The 26,605-nt window shown below is 36.8% G+C and overlaps 1 protein-coding gene across 3 annotated transcripts; it reads left to right on the forward strand.

The window, feature by feature from the left end:
• The first annotated feature begins 412 nt into the window (after positions 1-412).
• LOC117573253 (uncharacterized) lies at positions 413-9,489 on the forward strand. Of its 3 annotated transcripts, none has more exons than XM_034256333.2 (2): positions 413-712; positions 7,473-9,489. In XM_034256333.2, the coding sequence occupies exon 2, from the start codon at positions 7,552-7,554 to the stop codon at positions 9,406-9,408; it is 1,857 nt and encodes a 618-aa protein (XP_034112224.1). In that variant the 5' UTR covers positions 413-712; positions 7,473-7,551; the 3' UTR covers positions 9,409-9,489. The 3 variants fall into 3 exon arrangements, with proteins under 3 accessions (XP_034112224.1, XP_051862270.1, XP_034112225.1); XM_052006310.1 differs by having other exon boundaries at positions 413-593; XM_034256334.2 differs by having other exon boundaries at positions 423-454.
• The last annotated feature ends 17,116 nt before the right edge of the window (positions 9,490-26,605 follow it).

The following is a 26,605-nucleotide window of genomic DNA, read 5'->3' on the forward strand; positions in this document are numbered from 1 at the left end:
TGAATATTCGCTTCAATTGGTAAGGAGGAAATAGCTAAATTGAGAACTTACAAAAGAAGAAAATAAAATAGCATCAATAACAACAAGGGTTAAATTCTTAAGTGTCTTTTATACCTAGAGTAGGCAATAAAGCTATTCATTGGTTGACCGAGCCGTATACTCAATTACCAGAAAACCAGCCCTTATAGCTTGTACACCAATCACAACTGTGTACGCGCCCAACTATAGGCGGGGCTTTTACGTTACCGTTACCATTTGTACTGTTTGTATGCTCAAGAGTGAGACGTATGATGCCAGCCGGCAGCTCAGCTCAGGTCAAAGCAGTTCAGCCTTATTCATGCAGTTGGACGGCGCACACCAAGCCGAAAGACATTTTTGCCAACTCACCTAGATGAAGCCCAGTTCAGTTCGATTTTAGTGTTGACCACACGCATGATTCCAAGCTCCAATGAAGGTTTTCCGTTTGTGTTTTTCTGTATCGCAATCGCGAACATATATTTCCTAATAACTCGATTTAAGCATAAATAAAAGAAAAATTAATTTAAAAGAATAATAACAACTCTTCTGTGCTAGTGAAACTAAAAGAATAAAGTGTCGGTACAGTTGAGACATCAAATGCTATTGCACAATTTGGAAAATGTAACACAACAAAAATTAATAATAGCAGCAGCATATATGTACAATGTGTTGTGTTAAACCCTATGCGTAATAAGTAATTCGTTTTAATTTTTAAACTGTAACTGCCTCGTAGTGCCACTAATACCCTAATACCCTTTAAATACAAAAGTCTACGAGATGTATGCTAATGCTTTTCATCTACCTGATAAAACTATTATAATTAATTTTTTTATTAAAAAATACAAATTATTAAACAATGGATGACATATGTTACGATTTTAAATAAATGAGTATGATAACGTAGTGCCCAAAGAAAATGTATATGAGTGAAACATCCTACAGAAACTCTTTTTCCATCGAACTTGTTATAGCTATTTAAACATCAGTACGGGTGGATTCGAAATACATACCTATACATATACTCATGTCCGACTGCCTGTCCTCGATAACAGATACTATAAGATCTTGAACTACCTAATTTGCGTTTTGTGAGGTCCGCTTTTAAGTTGGAAACGTCAACAAGCCTATGCGATCGTACATTGTACTGATCTTTGGTATTTACAATATGTTAATGAGAGCACCTCTTGATGTCACTGGCGAAGTGCTTGTCGCGTCTCTCGTTTTTATGCCTAATGTAATAAAAACAAAGTTCAGCGAATAAAAGTCAGTCTCATGTTGACTTGACGCTTATATAGTACTTATTTTACCAACACATGTTCGAAATATCTTTTTATATATCAGCTACCCATAGGGTAGAAGGGTATGGGTAAGGGTGCTGTGAATGCATATACACACAGAAGGAAACACTTGATCTTTGGAGATAAAGCTATAATTTTTTATTTGAAAGGGAAAGTGGGCATGGTAAAACATAAAACAAAATTAATTTGAGTGCAATAATAATATCAAGTTCCGTAAAAAAAAAATTAAAGCTCGATTTATTATCTATGAGATCCAGTGTTTCGTACGGACAGACGGATGTGGGTACATCGTTTCGGCTATTGACGCAGATGAAAAAATGGGACGTGAGATGATATCCTTCGTATTAAAGGCGAAGTCGATAGTTATATGTCCTGGTAGCTGTCTAACCGACTGTCCGTATCTAATAAATCATAAAAGACAGTGCTAAAATTTTTGTACGTCACAATTTTATAGTATTGAAATTTTCAAGCACACTAGAGTGTAGCTTTCTTTCTTATTATATTTTAATTTTAGCATTTGCCTTTCAAATGTTAATATATATAAAATCAAGAATGTTTTTTTAATATGAAGTTTCAGTGTGAGTTTTACAAGTGACAACATTTTTTGTATTCTATTTATTTAAATAATTGAAAATATAATGAAATAAAGAAGAACAACATTAATATCGATGCCAACAGCAATTGTTCCAAAGATTTAGTTAAGTAATATTTTATTTCATTTGAATTTAAATAGCTCGCTTAAGATATATGGATAGCAACATATTTACATTTATTGCTAAGTAATTCAATTGAAACCATTTCTAAAAGTAAATATGTGTTGGTCTACAGGTAGTGGGATCTGCATTTTTAGAAAATTATGTAAGAATGCTTCAGTGAGGTATCCAATAGATTTTTAAATAAAAGAAAATTATTACGGTATAATTCTTAAACAGTACTATATATACCAAAGTATATATTTGGTAAATCCATATACTTTTGCATTTAAAGTTCAAAATATTCTAGATTATCAACCAAAGCACATTGTTATTGACAAAATTTCAAAACTATAAATTTAAAAAAAAGTCTAACAGAAAGCTATTTGCTATATCGATGTACTATTACATTCAAAATATACCATAGAGTACAAAGTATAGTAGATTCCGGTTATAGCGACTTTCAAGGGACCGACGATTTTACGTCGTTATACCTGGAAGACGCACTAACCGAAAGGAGCAAAACTAATTTTTGTTTTGTTTTTTTTTTATGGTTGCCATGTTCGTAATAGATTTTTAAGATAAAACAAATTAATTTTTAAACAAAACAAAAAAAATTTATAAATTTCATTTAATATCATCGTTTTTATACCCGCTACCCATAGGGTAGAACTTTGTGCCGGCATTAAATGTATGTAACAGGTAGAAGGAGGCATCTCCGTCCCTATAAAGTATATATATTCTTGATCAGCGTCAACAGCCGAGACGATCTGTCCGTCTGTCCGTATGAAACACTGGATCTCAGAGACTATAAGAGATAGGAGCTATAATATTTTGACAGCTTTTGTTATGCTTGCACGCAGATCAAGTTTGTTTCAAATTTTTGCCACGCCCACTTCCGCTCCCGCAAATCAAAAAATCGAATAACAAGGGTAATTTTAAAGCTAGTATATACAATAATTACTATAGTAGTTATGATTCCTGAAAATTTGGTTGCGATCAGATAAAAATTGTCTACTACTTACTAGTTAGTTGCTTTGGCTGACAATCTGGTATATTGTGCTGTCTATTGTATATTTTGAATGGTGTACTATATCGATATACCAAACATATCATTTGGTATATTTTTAGTATTTTCGGTATATTTTGAAAATGATACCGCAATATTTTGCCTTTATTAAAAATGGGTAGCGGGTATCTCACAGTCGAGCACACTCGACTGTAACTTTCTTACTTGTTTTTTTTTCGTCGCAATATCCGGTTGAATTCTGAAAAATTTCGTCAGTATAAGCGGTTAGTCGCTAAAAGCGGAGACGTTCTAAGCGGAGGCCCTTTCATATAAGTTTGTATGGGGACCAACCAAGCCATCGACTTTTCGTCATAATAACCGGTAGGACACTATAAGCGGAGTCGTTATGACCGGATTCTACTGTATATAAGAAATTAATCAATCGTACAACAACCCGCACCGCTATATGAGTAGCGGGCAGTGTTGCCAAAGTTTGTTGAGAAAAAAAAGCTGTTTTTGACGGGAAGAACGATGCTGAAAAATTAGAAAAAAAGCTATAAAAAAGCTGATTTTTCAATTCATTGGTTTCTTTATATTTTTCTGATAGTCACAGGGTGAGCGCACGAAATCGGTTATATTGAAACATATGTATAGAATTTGTACAGCAGCTGCTCTAATATTCACAATATTTGGAGAATTTCATTAAAACTATAATCATTCTCCTCATTTTTATTGTCATATGTTCATCCAGTTCCTATCATTTTTAGGAATTTATTAGGAAGGTATATCTATATCAGCATTTGTGAAGTCTGCGTAAGCCATAACTATAAATGCATGATTTAGAATAAAATGTATTTTCATTTTAAGTAGAAAACAACGAGTAGAAAAACGAATAGCGCTGTCGTCTTCAAAGTATTTAACGACTAGGTTTCCTAAATGATCCAAATGAGCGAAGAATGTATGCTCGGCCACAAAAAGACAGCACTGCTTTTTGCTCCATTGTCTTGACCGTCAAAGCTACAAAATCTATTTAGTTTGTTTGCATAAAGCCGCCCCTAGCACTTTTATGCTTTTTGGTCAAAACATGGGCGCGCAAATCAGAAAGTTTTGGGGTGATAGTACATTTGCAGTAACTGTCTTCCGTGTCGTCCGATATTTTTGTTTAAAGTCTTTTGACTTTTTTTAAAACAATCAAAACCCACTGAACTTAAGATCAATTCACTTTCGCCTTTAGTGACGCTACGATAAGAATTGGCGTGTTCTTTGAGATTGCTTAGCAACACTATACAATCGATTTGTCGCAAAAAATGTTGGCAAGCATCGACAGAACAGCTACAGCAAATATTGTCTAAATAAAAGCATTTAAGTAAAAAAAAAACATACAGAATTCCCGCTGCCCGCTGTTTGAAATTTTTTCAAGTATATTGTTGTTTTCCGAATTATTTTCAGTATCGATTTAAGCTATGCATTGATGTATGTATGCGCTGGTATGAAAAGTATAAATTTGGTTGTTTGCCTTCGATGAGTATTTATTGTAGTGTAAAAACTATAAGGATCACATAGATAATGTGTAAATCCTTATCGTGTTTAGGTACGCATCTCATCTAAATATGTATATATATGCTTATGTGTTTAATGGATTTGAGCATTATAAAAATGTATGTAATATGCCGAAGAAGACATCTCTGACCCTATAATCATCAATAAGCCAAGTCGATACCTATACGGTGTATAGTATATCTTCCTCTATTGATAACAAAGATCACATTTCTATTTCCAATTTTAGATATCACACAATTTTAAAAATCTTCAACTACTTTATACTTATAACTTGCGAATTACTTAAATCGTTTACTTACATATATACCTTGTAATTTCGTTAGTTATCGAACCAGCATAACAAAAAATATTTGCTCATGTATTTTTAAAAATTAACAAATAAATTGTGAATCATTAGAAGTTAAGAGATTATAGAAGTGTGGTTGTCGAGCTTTATAGTCTATTCTGTTGAAACTGATCAACCTTGTCCATGCACCATGTAAGATTCTTCGCAGCATCCTTATTCTGTAAAATTGTCCTAGCTAGGTACGTAGGTTAAGCCGGCCCCTAGAGGACAAAACATAGACAATGGAGGTCGTAGCTATACCGATGAAGAGTAGCTTCGTTTAAGAAGTCGCACAATATGGATACATTTTTGGCAAAAGTCATCGCAATCCTGGGGGGGACCAAAACGTCCCGAGGATCATAAAGACACAGTTATTCTAGGTATTTCACCCGGAGTCGAGATACGCCGGACATTTATAGAGGAGATGATACAGTAATTGTTTGACTCCGCTACCCATAGGGTAGAAGGGTATTATAACTTTGTGCCGGCAGGAAATGTATGTAACAGGTAGAAGAAGGCATCTCCGACCCCATAAAGTATATATCTTCTTGATCAGCATCAAGAGCCGAGACGATCTAGCCATGCCCGTCTGTCCGTCTGTGTGTCTGTCCATATGAACACCTAGATCTCAGAGACTATAAGAGATAGAGACATAATTTTCGACAGCATTTGTTAAGTTTGCACGCAGATCACCAGATTTGCCACGCCGACTTCCGCCCCCGCAAATCAATAAAATCGAATAACAAGCTACAGCTGCAAATTTTGGTGTATACAATAATAATAATATAGTATTTATGATTTCTGAAAATTTGATTGCGATCAGATGAAAATTGTGGGAGTTATTAAAGAAATACTTTTGTATGGGCAAAAACGACTACCTACTAGGGGTCTTAGTTGCTTTGGCTGACAATCTGGTATATTGTGCCGTATATGGTATATTTTGAATGTGGTACTATATCTATATAAGAAATATACCGTTTGATATATTTTTAGTATATTTGTATTTTTGGTATATTTTGAAAAAATACCGCAATATTTTGCTTTTCTTCAAAATGGGTATCTGACTCGACTGTAACTTTCTTACTTGTTTAAACTGGTCGTGGTTAGTGATACCCAGCTGTATCGACATGGAATATCAGAACATTGTGCACGTTACCAATATGAAACCCCTGGCAAGGGCATCTGCGATGTCATTGCCTTCGATGCCTTGGTGGCTTGGGATCCAATAGATACATACGACCGCCGATGCGTTTAGCTATTATATTGCTACCCAGGACAACTTTGGACTTCACCAAAACAAAGTGCTTTGATTTTATTGCAACTTTATAATCAACAAATATGTTAATTGCAGTAATATTAGAGTGTATACAACGGGCCGTCTGAAATGTCAAGAAAAGCCACCAGGTATATTCTTTAAAGTGGCCGTTTCAATGGAGACTTCAAGAGCATGACCGGCAGTCTAGATAGACCCCTCAGACGTGCAGGTCCAGTTGATTCTCCAAAGTTTTAAGCAGGAGAGACGCTTGTCTGATTGGCCTGATGTCGCTGGGACTCAAATTACTGCATTTGTCTGTCCTGGGCAGGAAAATGATCTTGGATAAATAAAACAAGCGAGTGTGTCAAGACTACGATCTCAGATGCTTTGAAGTCCAGTGAAGAGTGATTATTGGCTGCGGTACGGTATGCCAATTATAGGCAAACTTGTCAGCCACTTCGTTAATCGGCAATGCTGCAACTTAGGCAGCGATGGAAGTGTTTTTGGCAGTTGATCGATATTTTTTTTGGGGAATACTGTTATAAATATATCTTCCCACAACAGTTAAAGATCTAAATTGCACCAAAAAGTACAATCCAAAAAGCTAGAAAGTTTTCCCAGCGACTTCTATCAGTTCCATTTATCTTCGACCTGTTCATAAGCGAGTTTAGTAAGAATTGCTATCTTTTACTTTTTAAACGGTATATTTCACCTCAATGGTCTTGTTCATGTGCTGATTACTTCAAATGCTAAATAGTTTATGTTTATTTAATTTGGACTCGAATAATTGAAAATGTATATCGGGTATCCCAGTGTCAGGCTTACTCGATTGTAGCTCTCTTCCTTTTTTTGTATATTCACTACCAATATTAAACGTGTGTATATAATAATAGTTTATTTACAAATAATAATAGTTTATTCTCTGAGCCAGCATTCCAAATTTTCATTGGATGCAATATTTGCAGGGTCTATGATATGTAAATAATCACGTAAGACTCCAATATAGAATTACAGTCTAACAAAAGGCTTCATTAAAAATATTTAAATTCTTGTTTGAATGCCGTATAAAAGGCAGCGAATGAACTTTTATAGATAATCGGCAATTGATTTAATCACATACTACTTTTTTAAGGCAGAGTAAAATTGTCATCTTTTAAAAAAGCGCATATTTCAAAAGAACTTTCTTAAATTTACAATAAAGTGCCCACAACTTAGATCTGCAAGCAATCTGGTAGCGTAACGACTATTCCTGATCCCCATAAAAACAATACAACAATTGATTTGTTGAACTCAAGTTTTCTTTTTTTCTTTTCAGATATTTTAAGTTTTAAATAACTGCGAGTGAGCTTCATATAGAATCCTATATTGCCGAAAAATCCAAACACGAATTGCAGATGGCCAACACAGGCTTAGCTGTATCATCACAGGCATCTTCGCCTGGCCAGCAACATAGCAAGCTACATTTGTTATCTGATGTAAATTCTTCAGGTGTTTCTGGATGTGATTCGAACTCAACGTCTTCAGCACTGACTTTAGCGCCAAGACAATTGCACTCACATTCGACTGCATTAGAGCAATACCGCCTACAACTTTACAATTATGCTCTTAACCTTGAGCGTTTGCGTTGCCCTCAATATGGCTCTGGAACAACGACAGGTAGTGGGGCAAGTTTAGGAGCAAATTCGACGACAACAATGCCACCTTGGTTGCATACATATACGCCTGCACTGCACTGTGGGCAAAGATTGGCAACGCTTTCAACAATCTCGCTGTTCCCACAGTCGCAGCGAATATTTCAACCCGAGGAACCGAAACCACAACACAGTTACATTGGGTTAATTGCCATGGCAATTTTAAGCTCTACAGATATTAAGCTTGTGCTTTCGGATATTTATCAATACATTTTGGATAACTATCCATATTTTCGAACTCGCGGACCTGGTTGGCGCAATTCCATACGCCATAACTTATCTCTGAACGATTGCTTCATTAAATCTGGACGCAGTGCGAACGGTAAAGGTCACTACTGGGCCATCCACCCAGCTAACATGGACGACTTTCGCAAAGGTGACTTTCGGCGTCGTAAAGCTCAGCGTAAGGTTCGCAAGCATATGGGGCTATCTGTTGACGATACTAGCACGGATTCTCCAAGTCCACCGCCATTGGATTTAACTGCTCCACCTCCACTAGGTACAGCGCAAGCATCTTTGCAACTGGCAGCCCTTAACTATCCATACAATCAGCACTACATTGGCCAGTTCTTTGGACGTAATAGTCATCCACAGTACACCACAACGACTACAGCTCTGCAGCGACAACAAATTCACATTCAGCAACATCCCGATTCAAATATATTCCCTACGTTGGATCCCATTTCATATCAACAGCAGAAACAGCAACAACAACATCAGCATATAGCCTATATAAACTCGACGACAACAACAACAATTGCAAATTTGTATTCCCAAACACAACGCAAGCGTCAGTTTGATGTTGCCTCTTTGCTCGCACCCGATGTGCAAATTGTTGATATTGTTAAGGATGAGCGGGAGAGAGCATCGACAACACAAACGCAGCACACTGTCATAACTAAGTTGCAGGTGCAAAATCAACAAACGATTCATCATCATCATCAAGAATTGGTGATGGAACAACCATTAAACTCAATTGGCAAGCCCAATCTGTCCTTGGATGCCGATATCGATGCTGATATTGATGTAGATGGTGACGGTGAATGTGATGGCAATCGAGATAAAGATCGAGGCGAAGTACAAAATGCATTAATGCACCCTAATGGTCATCATTTAAGCAGTCATGAAGCTATAGAAATGCTTTCGGTTCCAGATGACAATAACTCCGATATTAGTGATGCTAGACGATCATCACCTTTTGATGCAGATGATCTAGAACCAGAGCCTCACAATTTCGCAACCTCTATTTCGCCAACGTTAGGTGGTGGTAGAAGCTCAATAGCTAGCAGTAGCCAAAATGACTCGAATTCACTTGAAGAATGCATTACCGTTTCAACTGCTGGCTCTGCATCCGTCCCTACATCGATTTCACATCACCTATCAACTCCTCTGGGAATGCCATCATGCCATCAAGTTGTCGATCCACACATATTGAGCAGATATTATGGTACATATATGGCAGCTGCGGCGCATCGAGCTAGCATCGAAGCCTCCAGAGCACAATCAAAATCATTAGCAACACTCCCGCCGCCAACCGAATTGTTACCTAACAAATTGTAATTCAAATAATATGGAATCTGTGTATTTAAATTAAATGTAACATGTTGGCATGCCACCAACCATAGTTTATATACTATTAGTACTATTACACTAGTAAATAAAGTTCTGTTATAGACCCTAATTGCATTTCTAATTTTTTATGTTTGTTTTAATAATAATAATTGTGAATGAGCGAAAAGGACTCTCTCCGGATAAACGTTAGCCCCCTAGACCGCAGAGACCGACGCCGAGTGGAGCCAATCCTTGTCAGCCACCACGATGTTGTTCCGATGTACGGAACAGTGGATCCGTTTTGAATACGACCTCCCTGCTCATGGGTGACATCTTGGAGCGCAACGTCTCCGTGCACACTCTTCAGTGCCTCGACTCGCTGATGCGGCTTACGGATCCAAAAGCACTTGCGCTTCGAAGGCTGTCTTTCCCGAGTCTTGCCAGACCGCCGCATTGGGGAGATTGCTAACTCCCTTGCACTGGAGAAGTGCCGCCAACGTCATGGCGGCGCTAGGCATGGGCCTGTTGCGTTGGTCAAAGGGCCGGCGGATGCCGGCTACTGAATCGTTGCCATGGGATGTCGTGGGTTGCGCTCCTCACAAGGTAGCCATCCACCGCTTAGTACGCGGATCCCGCATGTGCAGCATTGTGTGGTGGTCCTCGTCACAATGCCTGCACCGTCCACCTCAGCGGAAACCGTGGCACACCCGATAGCAGAACAAGTCTGTGTGTGTCCCGGCGAGGCACGGAAGCCCCCTACGAGTGACCAGTGCCACCGGTCCAGGGGAAGGTCCGATAGGGCTGGCTACTCTCGGAGGTGAAGTGGATCGTGGCAGCGAAAACAACCTTCTCAGGCACGCCACATCAGAGAGGGAACACGATGAACTCTTGATAACGCCATGGTAAATTGTATTGATGTAAAAAATAACGAAAAAAATAAAGAAAACGAGCATCGAGGAGGATAATGAAGACCGTCTAGACTCTTCCCGTGTGAGGTTGGGCTGGAGGCGTTAAATGCAACGAACGGTCGATTAGGTAAAAATTTCATCAATGTTTGATTCTCGCGACGGATTTATCGGAAGGTCATCCACCTTCACAAATTTGGAGAAAGGTTCATTTTTGAAGTTCGTTCAACGAACAATCCAGCCGATGCGTTCGAAATAGATTTTAAGTGGGGTCCTGTTACAGAACCAATCGTAGAGGTTTGTTCGATAGACAGTCGAGCCGAAAAAGGTTTGGAGTGGAGTCCTATTGCAGGACCAATCGTAGGGGCTCGTTTGACAATGGAGCCGAAAGAGGTTCAGGGTTGGGTCCTGTCACAGGATCAATCGTAGGGGTTCGTCCGATGGGCAGTCGAGTCGAAAGAGGTTCAGACAGGGGTCCCGTCACAGGACCATTCGTAGGAGTTCCTTCGACAGGCAGTGGAGCCGAAAAATCAGAAATAGATGTAGAGGGGAGTCATGTCACTGGATTGATTGTAAGGAGTTCGATCGACGGAGAGTCGAGTCGAAAAGGACGAGATGGACTTAGGGTCGAGCAAACGTTTCGACGAGAGCCACCTAAGAGCACATCAATCTCCTAATTCCCATAAAACTTGGGATCGTCCATCTGGATGCTTGACAGATTGTCGAGGATTGTTTGTGGGACAGGACGAACGCCGACGCCTCAATCTGCGAATCGGGACTGACCTGCTACAGCTTGAGTCAGCCCAGAGACGTGGGCTTGAACGGCATCCTCAAGCGCATGAACAAACTTTCTGAAATGATGGTGGCTTTTGATCCAGAATCGATCAGAGCCCGAGCTGTATACCGAACACCGTAATGGCAGATGTTTATAACAGCTGTACTCAGCAGAACACCTTGTGTGTTAATTCCCAGAAACGATTGCAGCTGACGAGGAAGGCGTGGATTGTGTGATAGTTGGAGTGGGATTATTGATTGTCGGCGTTGGGTTGAATTGATGCAAGAGTATATGATGCGACCCTGGCACGTAACTAAATGAAAAGTTAAAATGATTCAAATGAATGAAACTAAATACATATGTTATATTTTGAATAATTTTTTACTTTAACGTTGCAATTACCCTTTCTGCAGGTATAATTGGGGTTTTATTAAAATTTGTCCAATTTTTAATAATTGGCGGTTCATTTTTAACAGAATCTAATGTAAAAAGAATGTATTGATTTTCATACTGGTATACACCACAAATTTTTTTTATCTTGAAGCAGCTCATCAAATGAATGATGAAATTCGCCGAATGCTTTTCTTCCCAAATTAATTAAGTGAATTCTTTTATTCTTTTTTTTGATTCGTTTTAATTTAAATGAACATCTGCTCACAACTTCAATTCTATTTTTAGAAAGAACCGTTAGATTTCCAGAAAAATCTAGTTTGCCATAAAGAAGCTTGGTCATTTTAGAAACGATTTGTTTGCGCTGGAGCTTATCAGCATCAATCAGAACTAACTGCGAGCCATCGAACGTTTGAGTCTTAGCGCTGATGCACTTCTAGTATGAGTAGCATCTACGAAAACCCACCGATTTTCCATTACTATTGCAAGATAATGCAATAGTCGGCTAACTATTGTTAACTACTCCCTTCTTTTAAATATGGACGGCCAAGTCCATTTACCTAGGACTTTTCGCACACTAGTGCCGGCTGACAAAAGATTTTCACCAATTCATTGAATACGGAAGGCCGTCAAAACTCAAAGTATTGGCGTGTAACGTTGAGCCAGGGCAGTTGTAGAATCTTCTTTTAGTGAAATACTCCGTACCATTGGTGTGGGTGGCCATTAACTGTATCGCATGATCCCAGATGGAGGCTTATATTTTATTTGGACGTTGACTTACTAATGGCAGTACAATCAAGTGGCCCAGCGATACCAAGCACGGGCTTGTTGACGCGCGGACAAAACAAAATAAAATTGTGAACAGCATGCATTAATCGAAAACCGCGAATAAATATTAAAAGACGCTAGACATGCTAATAATAAGGTTTAAAGCAGAGGAATATATTTTTTGGAGCAAACTACGTCATTGAGATTATTACAGAATACGGAAGGGATTATGGGAAGCAAAGTTAGAAGTTATACGTGAAATGAGAAGAGGAAGAAAATTCCTAGTGATCCTGACCGGAACAGCAAAACTAATTTGACTTTACAGCTCCACAGAGTTTGTTTCACCATTAATTAGTCTCTAAATGAAAACAGCACCTTGCATAGTTCTACGATCAGAAAGAGAAGGAAGATTTAGTAATAAAAGTATACTACGATAAGGTGGTAATCTAATATTATTGTTCCAATTTAGACTATGAAGAGCAAATATCAAAAATTGTTTCTGCGCCCACTTAATCCTATCTTGATAAACCCTATACTGGGGATTCCAGACAATAGATCCGTACTCAAGGATAGGACGACCCAGTGAGACGTAAAAAGTTTTAGTGATGTAAGGATCGTTGAATTCTTTCGACCAGCGTTTTATAAATCCCAGTACACCCATGGCCCTACTTACAACAGACAGAACATGTTTATCAAATTTTAGATTTGCATCAAACAGAACCCCTAAGTCATTCAAAGCTCTTGTTTTTTTTTTATGCCTATTGTATTTCGCCTTCTCGCCTGTGACTAGATTTAGTTGCTTCTTTTAAAACGTTGTGGTTTACGAAGCAGTTGACCGGTTTGTCAATAGCTTCAATAACATCGTCGTGTAAAGCATGAATATTCTGACTCAAAAATGCGTCTGCTACGTAGTACTCCTTTCTAGGTTTATACAAAACCTTAGCGCCGCTCTGGGTGATGCGCGCTTAATCGTAGAGTTCGGGTTTTTATCTGAGATTGCAAACATTGATAAAATTTTTTCCGTAAAGGTAATGACGTGGGGTATCTAAAGCCCATACAATCGCTAAAAGCTCTCTCTCATTTGTACAATAGTTAGCGCTATCGAAATCATGGTTCGGTCTTTTATTTTGCGATAAAACGCACCTATGTCCGTAGAGGAAGCGTCTGTTGTGAGGTTAAATGGTCTTGAAAAATCTCGGCAGTTTAGAAATAGTTTACTTTTCCCAAGTTTGCAAGTATCATTGAAAACTCGACATCGGGTATATGTCGGCAACAGTCTTAGAATTTAATTTCCTAAAATCAACCACAAGTCTTTTATTAGGCGAATCCGATGCATCGGTACACTTCTTTCCCACAACCCATATAGGTTTATTATAAGGAAACTTGATGGTCGGATAATACCGTTTCTGAGCAAATCTTTGATCTCCTTGTATACGAAATCTAAAGTTCGGATATACGCCCCAACCTTTGTGTTAAAGGGCAGCAGTCTATTGGAGTCAGCGAAAGTATGCAAATTGGAAGACATCATTTGTCAAAACTCCGTCTGTACTTCAAGTGGCACAACTATGTCACTAATATCTTTGAAATTATCCTGCGCGCAACTGTGAAACTGCAGAGCCTCAACACACCCATTCTTTCGAGGTCAATGTATGCGCCTACCTCTGCTACATAGTAGGTCGAGTCCAATTATACCATCAAAAATTGTAAGTCCGGGTAGAAGGAAAAAGGGGCTACTTACACCAAAGATATTCAAGTAGCACTTATTATGTATCTTATTACAGCCATGAATCGATTAAACATTAAAACAAGACTGCATAGGGACTGGAGTTAACATTTATATACTATCTTTGATGTAGCTTTGTGATGTCCCTGTATCTATCTATCCCCTAACAGGAACACTGTGCTAAAAAATGAACATCGTCAGTTTCTGGACTTGCAAATCTCTTATAAGTTTCTTGCTGACGACTACTTCAGGACAATTAAGGATTAGGTGAGCCCTGAGCAAGTGTTTGTAGGCTACGTAGGTAGGTTTGTTGCTGCTGGAAGTTAGTAGGCTGCCTAAATTTCGAAGACAACTGATCTACATCCATTTTCTCTACTGGGTCACGAGCAGCTGCGCTAACTTAACTCGCTCTCTCACAAAAAAATGAACTTTCCCACTATGCCTAACTTGTTGGTCAAAAATGCCCTTGCTCTAACCATTACGCCCTTGTTGTTGTGTGTGTCTATAACCTCTATCCTCAATGAACTTAGCGTATTGCGACGCAAACTAATACCGTTCGTAATTGGATTCAAGCTCTTGCGTCAGTGCAAGTGCCGATGGCAAACCTTTAGGTTGCGTCGCAAATAATATGTCTGTGAGGTTCTTCTTCAGGCCGCAAAACATGTGCCCTATGTATGTCGTCCATAAGGCTAGCCTGATACGGTTCATGGGTCATAGTCGATTTATTAATAATAATCGTTAGCTTATTCTCAACCTCCTCATAAAACTGTATTATTGATATTGGGCCTTGTCTTAGGGTGGACAACTCTCTTTCAAGAATGTGCAAGGGACAGGGCTGATCGACCATACTCATTTCACAATCATTGAACTTTTGACGATAACTTGAGTAAGATTTACCGTATGGTCAATCTTTGAATGCAAGCACTTCTTCAATGACTGTTTTATGTTTTGTCCAGACTTCTCATCATTATTTAATGAACACACTATTTTTAAAGCAGTGCTCATTCCCGACTTGTACAAGCTGCTACCAACAACTGTTCACATGTCGATTCCTGAACTAAGTTAGCTACATAACATACATGTTTGATTTGGACTTTCGGGCACAGATCACCAAAGTTATTCCTTGGTCTACCAATATCAGTCGTTGACGTTACATTATGTAATATCAGAGAGATATCAAGCCATTTCCGAATTATTTTCTCAAAAAATGTTTTGTTGTAAGCCGGCTTGCAAAATTTGATAATTTCTTTTTAATTTTTGTTCTTTAGCTTCAGATAAACTGCTGCTTTTTATACCCGCTACCCATAGGGTAGAAGGGTATTATAACTTTGTGCCGGCAGGAAATGTATGTAACAGGTAGAAGGAGGCATCTCCGACCCTATAAAGTATACATATTCTTGATCAGCATCAATAGCCGAGACGATCTAGCCATGTCCGTCTGTCCGTCTGTGTGTCTGTATGTCTGTGTGTCTGTCCGTCTGTCCGTATGAAACACTGGATCTCAGAGACTATAAGAGATAGAGCTATAATTTTTTTTCGACAGCATTTGTTATGTTTGCACGCAGATCAAGTTTGTTTCAAATTTTTGCCACGCCCACTTCCGCCCCCGCAAATCAAAAAAATCGAATAACAAGCGTAATTTTAAAGCTAGAGTTGCGAATTTTGGTATATATAATAATAACTATAGTAGTTATGATTCCTGAAAATTTGGTTGCGATCAGATAAAAATTGTCGAAGTTATTAAAGAAATACTTTTGTATGGGCAAAAACGCCTACTTACAAGGGGTCTTAGTTACTTTGGCTGACAATCTGGTATATTGAGCCGTCTATGGTATATTTTGAATGCGGTACTTTATCGATATACCACATATACCATTCGGTATATTTTTAGTATTTTTGCAGTATATTTGGTATATTTTGAGAATAATACCGCAAAATATATTGCTTTTATTCAAAATGGGTAGCGGGTATCTCACAGTCGAGTACACTCGACTGTAGCTTTCTTACTTGTTAAAATTTGTCCCAACACTTACTCGCTAAGAACCAAACTTTTATTTTCTGCTACACGTTCGCTGAGCCGCAGTGCAAAAGTACGTCTCCTAGGAACAAATATTTTACCTATAAAGTGCAATAGATTTTAGAATTGCAACACACATTAGTTGTCTATCAAGAATAGATTGAGTCAGTGTAGAATGAATTTTGGATTTTTGCTCTTCGTAGTTTAAATTGAAATCCCAATATTAAATTATCACCTTACCGTAGTAGAGTGTTATTACCAAACCTTCCTTGTCTTATTCAACGTAGATCCATGCAGCTATTAGGTTAAATTAGTTTTGCTGTTCCCGGTCGGAAATACGAAGAAATTTGTTCCTCTTTTTATTTCAAGTAAAGCTACTAATTATGCTTGGCATAATTCCATTCGTATTCTGTGTTAATTTAAAATGCTTAGTATCGCTGGGCCACTTTATGGTGCTGTCGTTGGAACGCCCAAATAAAATAAATACTATCATCAAGTGCTACAGAAATCGCTTCCGCTCAATTTTATTCTCCAATTCCACATCTCGTTCAGCTGATCAATTTTGAGCGGAATGATTCCACTGAAAGCAGTTATTAAAAAAAACAAGGAGGTAAAACAAGTTTTAGTGCAAAAACCTTTTAATTAGAAAATTCCACTTCTGTCGGGTGCCATCGCGATTCTTTCCTGATTGAACTTGTTACTCTCAATCACAAAAAATTGCTAGAATTTGGTAAATACATCTTAGAGTTGTCGAGTCTTTTTTCATGTGTTTGAGAAAATTTTTTATTAATTTAATAAGTAAATAAACCTTTAAATTTAAAAAAAAAAATCAGAAAGAAATGTTCTTAAACGTCTAATAAAAAGCTAGAGAAACATAAATATCCAGCCCTTACAATTTGTTAATTTAATTTCGCTAGCAGTTTTTTTGATACCCCTGAATATAATTTGTTGTATAAGACAGGTAAAATATTACCGAACTAAAACGACTCTCTCTCTCTCTCTCCAAAAATCTCCCATACTTGGTTTTCGATTGGAGTTTGGTTAGTTTTGGGTTCTGTTGCATCTGGGCATTTCTCCGGGTCGCGAACGTACGTTCGTACGAGATAAATTATAAAATAAAATCGAAAACAAACGTTTCCTGAAACTTTTTTTACTCTTCGATAGCATTTGTTTAGCTCTTTGGTTGGTGTAAATTATGGGGCTTATCGATTTTTAATTTTCATAATATTGTCAAAAAACATGCGGTCGCGAACGTACGCAAAACGGAAGTCGACTTTGGCTTAATACAGTAAAATGCAAAACTCTGCGAATTGAGACGGAATATTTTAAAGAAATAACTTTACTTTTAAAATAGAATCATGTAGCTTTCTATTAAGTCTACTCCCAAGAAAATATCTCTATTTATTTATTTTTAATTTAATTAAGTTCCGGTCGCGAACGTACGATTTTTCCATGTTGTATTATTTATTAAATTTTTATTTTTATCACAAATTTTTTGATTAATAACTTCAAATTTCATAAAAAAACAAACGGATTTAACTCAATTTAATGTGTCTAATAACATTTAAAGCAAAAAAAAAAATTTTTATTAAATATGAAATATGTACTGGAATTTATTAATAGCAAGATAAATATGTAATAAGTAATAAGTAATAACTAACAAGTAATAAGTTACTGCAAACGACATAGTTATTTCAAAAACAAAAACAAAAAAAATTTTTTTTTTTTAAATCCATGCGACGCTAGTAAAAATCGACATAGGCTTATTGGTAAGGTCGCGAACGTACGCTACTTTGACAATCAATAAAAAAAGATTGGTTAGAGTAACCTCAACGAATTTTTATATTTAATATATTTATCCCAAAATCACTTAACACGCGAAGTTTCATCCACCTGCTTGCACTTATTGCGGAGCAATTACAACAAAATGATGTTTTCGGTCGCGAACGTACGATTTGAACCACTAACCATACAATACATAGATGCGTCACGTCATACAACCAAAACGTCTCATTAAAAACAGTATTATTGCCGCCCCAGCGATGAGCATGGGCGCGTTTCGTTGCGCTCTGCTTTCGTTTCTATGTATGCGTGTATGTATCTACATGCTCGCGTATATCACTATGTGTATGCATGTGAAGTTTTGCAACGTGCGGTTGCCTCGCAAACAAACAGCTAGCGCACGCCAATTTTGTTTTGCCGCGACGAAAGTCTTGAGGATGAAGACAACAACAATTGCTCGCGTTCTATATGTTTGCAGTTAAATGGCACTTGCACAAGGACCGCGTTGGCTCTGTTGGTGGTTTGCAAGACCAATAACAATAAGAACAATAACATTTCAGAAAATTAGAGAAAATATAAATAATACAATTATTATTATTTTTATAAAGTTCAATCTTTTTTTAAAAGATAAATTAATTTTTGTAATTTAGTTTTAATTTTAATTTTCGCTAGAAAATTTTCTAATGAATTAAAATTAAAAATGGTAAAAATATTAAATATAAGTATTAAAACCATATATAATTATTGTAATTATGTTTTTAATATTTTTCTGTAATTTTTTGTATTGTTAAATTGTATTATTACATGATTTACAAAAATGTATTTATTAAAACAAAAAAAATTAAACTTATATTAATAATAATTTCTCTAATTTTCTGAAATATTATTGTTATCTGAATAATGTAAAAACAAAATTTTAAAGTTCAAACTTTTGTAAATTGAGTTTTAAATATTGCTCGCAAAAATAATTACGACTTTATTTTATTATTTAAAATTACAAAATTGTAAATCATCAATAATCAATGCACTATTAGATATTACTTCTGTCAGTAAAAGTTGAATCGCATTAAAAAAAAAACAAAATATTCATATATTCTCGATCGGGAGTTGAACCCGGACCCACAACATGTTGAGCTTGCAAACCACCAGCAGAGCCAACGCGGTCCTTGTGCAAGTGCCATTTAACTGCAAACATATAGAACGCGAGCAATTGTTGTTGTCCTCTTCTGCGAGACTTTAGTCGCGGCAAATCCAAATTGATGTGCGCTAGCTGCTCGTCAGCGAGGCAACTGCACGTTGCAAAACTTCATATGCATACACATACTAATATAGGCGAGCATGTAGATACATACACGCATACATAGAAACGAAAGCAGAGCGCAACGAAATACGCCCGTGCTCATCGCTCCGCATTTGATCTGCGACTGAACTCAACGCCGCGCGCTGCGTTAGAACTTCGAATTTTCGAAAGAGCCGAAGAGGCTCGGTGTTCGAATCGCCGCGCACGGCCCGACTGGGGCGGCAATAATACTGTTTTTAATGATGCCTTTTGGTTGTATGACGTGACGCATCTATGTATTGTATGGTTAGTGATTTGAACATAGAGAAGAAGCAAAATAAAAATTAACAGTTAATTGAACATTTTTTCGATCACTTTGCATTTTTTATCTTATTATTGGATTGCTATTAAGAGATTTGGTAGAAAAAATGCAAACATATCTTATGCTTTTCTTGTGAAATAATTAATCAAAAAAATGCATATAAAAGTAGCTAAATGCGAAAAAATTAAATTTTTTCAGTTTGCAGGCAAATTTTTTTTATAAAAACAACGGAGATAAGCTACGGATCCATTGTATTATGAAAATTTGGATATTTCTTATGACATTATACAAAAAAATACGATGAATGTGAAGATTTTTTTTTTCGGTCGTGGTTTACCATTTTCAAGAATTGCCCATCTGTAAATGTCATTTTATACGAAAGTAATAAGAAGTATTAAAATAAGTGAATCGATACATCGATGTTGGCCTGAAAAATTTCAACATCGATAGTGCGATAGTGACATCGATACATCGACTTTTGTAACATCACTTTTTCACGATTGTCCAAAAGAAGCCTTGGAAAGTAAGCATATACACAAATTGAATACCATAGCTTTTCTAAATTTGTATCTTTTCAGTGCTCCCAAAATGACAATGGCCTAAAACCACTCGCTCGTCGATATCTATGTGTCCCAGCTACATCAGTCGAATCTGAAAGGCTCTTCAGCAAAGCTGGACAGCTAATATCAGAGCGTAGAGCAGCGCTAAAGGCAAAACACTTAAACATTCTCTTATTTTTGGATAAAAATAGAGATTTAATCTGATCTCCTTAAATGAAAATGTAGTTTATAGGAAAAAAATGAATTGTTAGTTTGTAAGAAACTGAAAAAGTGTTGCGTTATATTCATTTTAAGTTGTTTTGTTCGTTTATTTTTTGGTCGTTTTATAAATTCAAAAATTTTGTTCGATATATCGATGTATCGACGTTGTGTCTGGGAAACATCGAAAACATAGATATAGGGAAACATCTATGTTTTTGCAACTGTACTACAGCGTTACTGCGCATGCGAGTGAATGAGCTCAAGCACAGACATCAACCAAACGACGACTTACAACACTTACCCAACACCACTAATACCACTAACCATACAATCCATACATAGATGCTTCAGCCCATACACATTTTTGTATCATTAAAAACAGTATTATTGCAACCCCAGTCGGGCCGTACCACTAACCATACAATACATAGATGCTTCGCCCAGTACAATTTTTTGTATCATCAAAAACAGTATTATTGCGACCCCAGTCGGGCCGTGCGCTGCGATTCGAACACCGAGCCTCTTCGGCTCATTCGAAAATTCGAAGTTCTAACGCAGCGCGCAGCGTTGAGTTCAGTCGCAGATCAAATGCGGAGCGATGAGCACGGGCGCATTTCGTTCCCAATTGTGTTTTAGTAGCAGACAACATACAAGTTTTCTTCCAGTCACGTCTTGTGTAGACACAAGATGAGAAAAGAATATATCCTTTCAGATTGCCGTATACGCGGAACTGATTTTCTACAAGAAACGTCGAGTATAAATTCTGCCAAAAGGAAATTTAAATTTCCCTCGGCTGCGCTGGCAGAATTTGTACGACGTTTCTTGTAGAAAATATGTGGTCCAGGCTCTTGCAGAAAATCTGTGCTTAGATTCTAGTGCGTAGTTCGGAATATGCAAAATAAAAATACGCTCAAAAATATATGCAGTAAATAAAATGTTTATTGTACTTCAAATTAAATTTATTTAAACTAAAACAATGAGTACTTAAATTTATATATTATCTAAACAGTTTTACTTATAACTAAATAATCTAATAGCTAAAAGAAAGAATCATCCAACAGCTCTTTCGTGGTCTTGAGGACTGTAAATATAAATACAAATACAAATATATTTAATAATGTAAATCAGATTAGAAGAGTAGTTTCAAAATATTAACAACTTACCTCTGATTGTTTTATAAAAGACGCGCAGGAAAAAATCAACTTTCTTGGACAGCACTCACAAAACAAATGACGCATAATACACAAAATTGCACATGTTGAGAAAAGTAGGCGTTAGGGAAATTACGCGTTGCGCTAAGAGGGCGCGTACACCAGACTCATTGCAAGAAGCTTTCTACAAGAAGATTCATCTAGCGATCAGTTCAGTCGCAGATCAAATGCGGAGCGATGAGCACGGGTGTATTTCGTTAACGAATGAAAAAATTTAAATCGCATTAAAAAAAAAAATCAAAATATACATACATATATTCTCGATCGGGAGTTGAACCCGGACCCACAACATGTTAGGCTTGCACACCACCAGCAGAGCCAACGCGGTCCTTGTGCAAGTGTCATTTAACTGCAAACATATAGAACGCGAGCAATTGTTGTTGTCCTCTTCTTCGAGACTTTCGTCGCGGCAAAACAAAATTGGCGTGCGCTAGCTGCTTGTTTGCGAGGCAACTGCACGTTGCAAAACTTCACATGCATACACATACTGATATACGCGAGCATGTAGATACATACACGCATACATAGAAACGAAAGCAGAGCGCAACGAACTGCACTCAACGCTGCGCGCTGCGTTAGAACTTCGAATTTTCGAATGAACCGAAGAGGCTCTGGTGTTCGAACTTCGAATCGCAGCGCACGGCCCGACTCAGTCGGGCCGACTGGGGTCGCAATAATACTGTTTTTAATGATACAAAAATTTGTATGGGCTGAAGCATCTATATATTGTATGGTTAGTGCTAATGCTAACCAAAGAATACATAGATATGACGAACAACCCAAATAGTGGTTTCACGGAAAACAGAATTATTGGCAACTCCACCCATGAAAACAAATGCTCAGCGACACACTGATTTCGAATTTCAAGCTTCGGACACAGCGCGCTGTGTGCGTGTTCATATGAAGTTTTGTAACTCCGCTGTACTAACCATATAATACAGAGATACTTCATATCTTAAAGCAAAGTGAGTTTACTTTTAACAATATTGTTGGAACTCCATAAATTTTATAATTTTCATTATCATTTCGTCAAACATGCCCTCTTCTGGTGCACTTTGTTCTGTATAGCATCGCCATCCTGAAAATTGTTCCCGCACAACAATCTCAAATGGTCAATGGGGCTGACCAATGAATGCGTCGCAATATATGTATAAAGACAATGCCGCCTCTTGCTGGCAGGTTTTTGCAGAAACAGACAGAACAAACGTTATTTTGTTCGTCTGTGAAAACGCAAATCACAAAGTTTCGCATTAATGCTGGATTTATAATATTTTCAATAGCATTTTTGATCATCGGCTGCATCTATAGTTAACCAATCCTTAAACACGGGTTCTTGCAACCAACGCGGTTTTGTTTATAAATCTTGGGCATATTAACTGTCACACACGATCGTTTTGGAAATTGTGGAATACCCAGATGGTCATGATATAAAATTATTATAAAATTGTGGCATATCGATGTTTTTTTACTATTGCAATGCACAAATACTGCAAGTTATTAAAGTGTGGCTTCGTAAAACATAAAAATATAAGAAGACACCAGATGTTTTTAAAAATCTAAAGATCCGTTCAGATTTGTTTAAAAAAAAGCTATAATTTCCGCTTGCCGCTAGTTTTAAATTTATCCCGCATTTTGCTTTTGAAACCGGACAGATCTAGGGGGGAAATAGCTAAATTGGCAACGCTGATTGTATCATGGCACATCGTACGGCACAAACTCAGTTCAGTCGCAGATCAAATGTGGAACGATGAGTACAAGTGTATTTCGTTTCGCTGTGCTTTGGTTTGTACTTATGCGTCTATGTATCTACATGCGCGCCTATATTGGTATGTGTATGCATGTGAAGCAGTGTTGCCAGTTTAGCTTATTATAAGCTAGTTCTAGCATATTTGAAACTGGAAAAGCTTCTAAAAGTTGAATCTAGCTTATAGCTTGAAATATAGATAATTTTAAAATGCATCTAGCTTTAAATGTATTTGCGACATCAACGGTTTGTTTTCTAAGAAATATATGCTGCTTTATGGCAATAAAATATATATATGTGCATTTCATATGATCGTGAATTCATTTCTAATCGATAGTGTCATCGAAGATCGATAAGTTGGTTGAAGTGTTACCACTAATCATTTGGAGTTATAAAATTAAATAAAGCGTCTGCTAAAATGCTGAAATTGATATACATACATATGTATGTATAGAAGCACATGTTAGCAATTGGCAATAATAAGATTTTTAATCACACATAAAAAAACCTATTTTAAATCCATCACCTTTGGGTTGATATTTTTTCCTTTGAAAACTGTCGCAATGGAAAATTAAATACCTAATCATAAATATAGCTCCCAATGATTTTTGCCACCCACATAAAACCATAATAAAATTTCATTATTTCTCTTATTTGGGTGTAGCTTATTTTTCAGCATTATTTTTTTTAAATTTTGGTTTATTTTAGCTAATTTTTTAAAAAAAAAAATCTTGCTTATTCGGGAGTTCAAAACCTGGCAACACTGATGTGAAGTTTTGCAACGCGCAGTTGCCTCGCAAACAATCAGCTAGCGCACGTCAATTTTGTTTTGCCGCGAAGAAAGTCTCTAAGAAGAAGACAACAAGAATTGCTCGTGCTCTAGATGTTTCCAGTTAAATGGAGCGCGCCCAAGGACTGCATTAGCTCTGCTGATGGTTTGCAGGCCCAACAAGTGATATACGGGTTCAAATCTCGATCGATTAAAGTTTACTGACAGAAGTAAGATCTAATAGCGCACTGATTTTTGATGACTTAAAATTTTTTACATTTCAAATGAAGCCATTTGCTAGAAAAAAAATCAAAAAGCGGGCAGCGGGAATTCTGGCTTTTTTTTACTTAAATGGTTTTTTCTATATGCTCAAAAGTATGGAACAATATTTGCTGAAGGTGTTTTGGGGATGCTGGCCAACACTTTTAGTGACAAATTGATTGTATAGTGCTGTAAGCAACCTCAAAGAACATCGATAAGCCTATTCTTATCGTAGTGTCACTAAAGGGAAAAGTGAATTGATCGTAAGTTCAGTGTGTTTTGTTTTAAAAAATGTCGGAAACTTTCTGATTTGCGCGCCCATGCTTTGACCAAAAAGCATTAAAGTGCTAGAGGCGACTTTATGCAAACAAATAAAATAGATTTTGTAAATTAACCGGTCAAGACGATGGAGCAAGGAGTAGCGCTATGCCTTTTTGTGGCCGAGCATACATGGTTGGCTCAGATGGACCATTTAGGAAACATAATCGTTAAATACTTTGAAGATGACAGCGTTAGTTGTTTTTCTACTCGTTGCTTTCTACCTAAAATGAAAATAAATATTATTCTTAATCATGCATTTACAGTTGTGGCTTTCGCAGACTTGACAAATGTTGCTATACATATGTATAAGATTCCTAAAAATTATTACAAGTAAGAAAGCTACAGTCGAGTGTGCTCGACTTTGAGATATTCGCTACACATTTTGAATAAAAGCAAACTATTGCGGTAATATTTTATATACCAAAATATTCCAAAAATACTACAAAATACTAAAAATACCAAATGGTATATTTGGTATATGACATAGTACCACATTCAAAATATACCATAGAAGACACATATTACCAGATTGTCAGCCAAAGCTACTAAGACCCTTAGTAAGTAGGTGTTTTTGCTCATACAAAAGTATTTCTTTAATAACTTCGACAATTTTTATCTGATCGCAACCAAATTTTCTGGAATCATAACTACTATAGTTATTATTGTATACACCAAAACTTTAGCTTTAAAATTAAATTAGATTAGCTTAGATCTTCGCAGTTAAATGGCACCTGCATAAGGACTGCGTTGGCTCTGCTGATGGTTCGCAAGCTCAACATGTTGTGGGTCCGGGTTCAACTCCAGGTCGAAAATGCATGCATATCTAGCGCGCTGCGCTAGATCTTCGAATTTCGAAAAGAGCCGAAGAGGCTCTGGTGCAGTGCTGCCAGATTATCCGGAGTAAAAGTTGCTAGATTTGAGAAAGAAAGTTGCTAAAAATTATAAAATAAATTGCCAAAAAAAAATTGCTAAATCTTTTAAATGTTCTTTTTCAAATAGTATGTACATTTTTAATTAATTTGAGAATAAAATATTGAAATTAAAAATAAAAAAATTAAAATAAACAGGATTTCATACCTTCTTTTGTTATCATTACAAAATACTTAGAATTTCGTCCAATTCTTCTGCTTCCTTACTATCCGTGTACTTTTCGTTTCCTGAAATTTTTACTAACTACTCGTATGGAAGTACATAATTGAAGGCAACATTTGTCATGCCTATGTAGTTCAATACATATATAAAGTTAATGTTTAATTTATTTTAAAATTATTTAAATTCAAAACTAACCTTATATGCAATATCGCATTTAATGTTTTAAGGCTCATACAGTTGCGTAATTTATTTTTTGATATATTCATTAGTGAGAATATACGCTCAACTTCAGCGTTCGACCATGGCAGGGAAAAGATTTTGAGCGCAAAATCTGCTAAATCACTAAAAGGGTTTTGGTTCAAGTAGCTCATATAATCGAACCATTGTATAATCGCAATTTTTGCAGTGAATGGAAAATGGTAATAGAAAACAAAAAGGCTTTAAGTAAAGTATAAATGAAAAATTGCTAATATTGCTAAAAAAAAAAAAAATAATAAAAATTTGCTAAATTTGTAGCTAATAGCATTTTCAAAATAAAAAAATGCTAGAAATAGCAAACAAATTGCTAAACTGGCAGCACTGCTCTGGTGTTCGAATCGCAGCGCTCGGCCCGACTGGGGTCGCCATAATTCTGTTTTTAAAGATAGGTTTTCTTATATGAAATGACGCATCTATGTATTGTATGGTTAGTGCTTCTACACTACGGGTATAATAAAAATGAGAAGAATGAGTACAGTATTGATTAAATTCTCCAAATATTGTGAATATGAGAGCAGCTGCTGTTCAAATTCTATGCATATGTTTAGATACAACTGATTTCGTGCGCTCTTCCTGTGTCTATCAGTAAAATATAAAGAATCTAATGAATTGGAAACCCAACTTTTTTATAGCTTCTTTGTTCTAGTTTTTCAGCTTCCTTGCATCGTTCTTCCCGTCAAACCCAGTTTTTTCTCAACAAACGTTGGCAACACTGCAACTGAACAGAATTCAACGCCGTTCGCAACACAAGTCGTTCGATGTTCGAAATTCGAAATCAACCTACCCACTGAGCGGTTGTTGTCATGGCTTAGGGTGCAAATAAATTTG

The sequence above is a fragment of the Drosophila albomicans genome, chromosome 4 (assembly GCF_009650485.2).
Source record: "Drosophila albomicans strain 15112-1751.03 chromosome 4, ASM965048v2, whole genome shotgun sequence".
NCBI classification, from domain to species: Eukaryota; Metazoa; Arthropoda; class Insecta; order Diptera; family Drosophilidae; genus Drosophila; species Drosophila albomicans.

Excerpts from the sequence above, each read along its gene's own strand:
- LOC117573253 (XM_034256333.2), top strand. The coding sequence starts at position 7,552 with ATGGCCAACACAGGCTTAGCTGTATCATCACAGGCATCTTCGCCTGGC.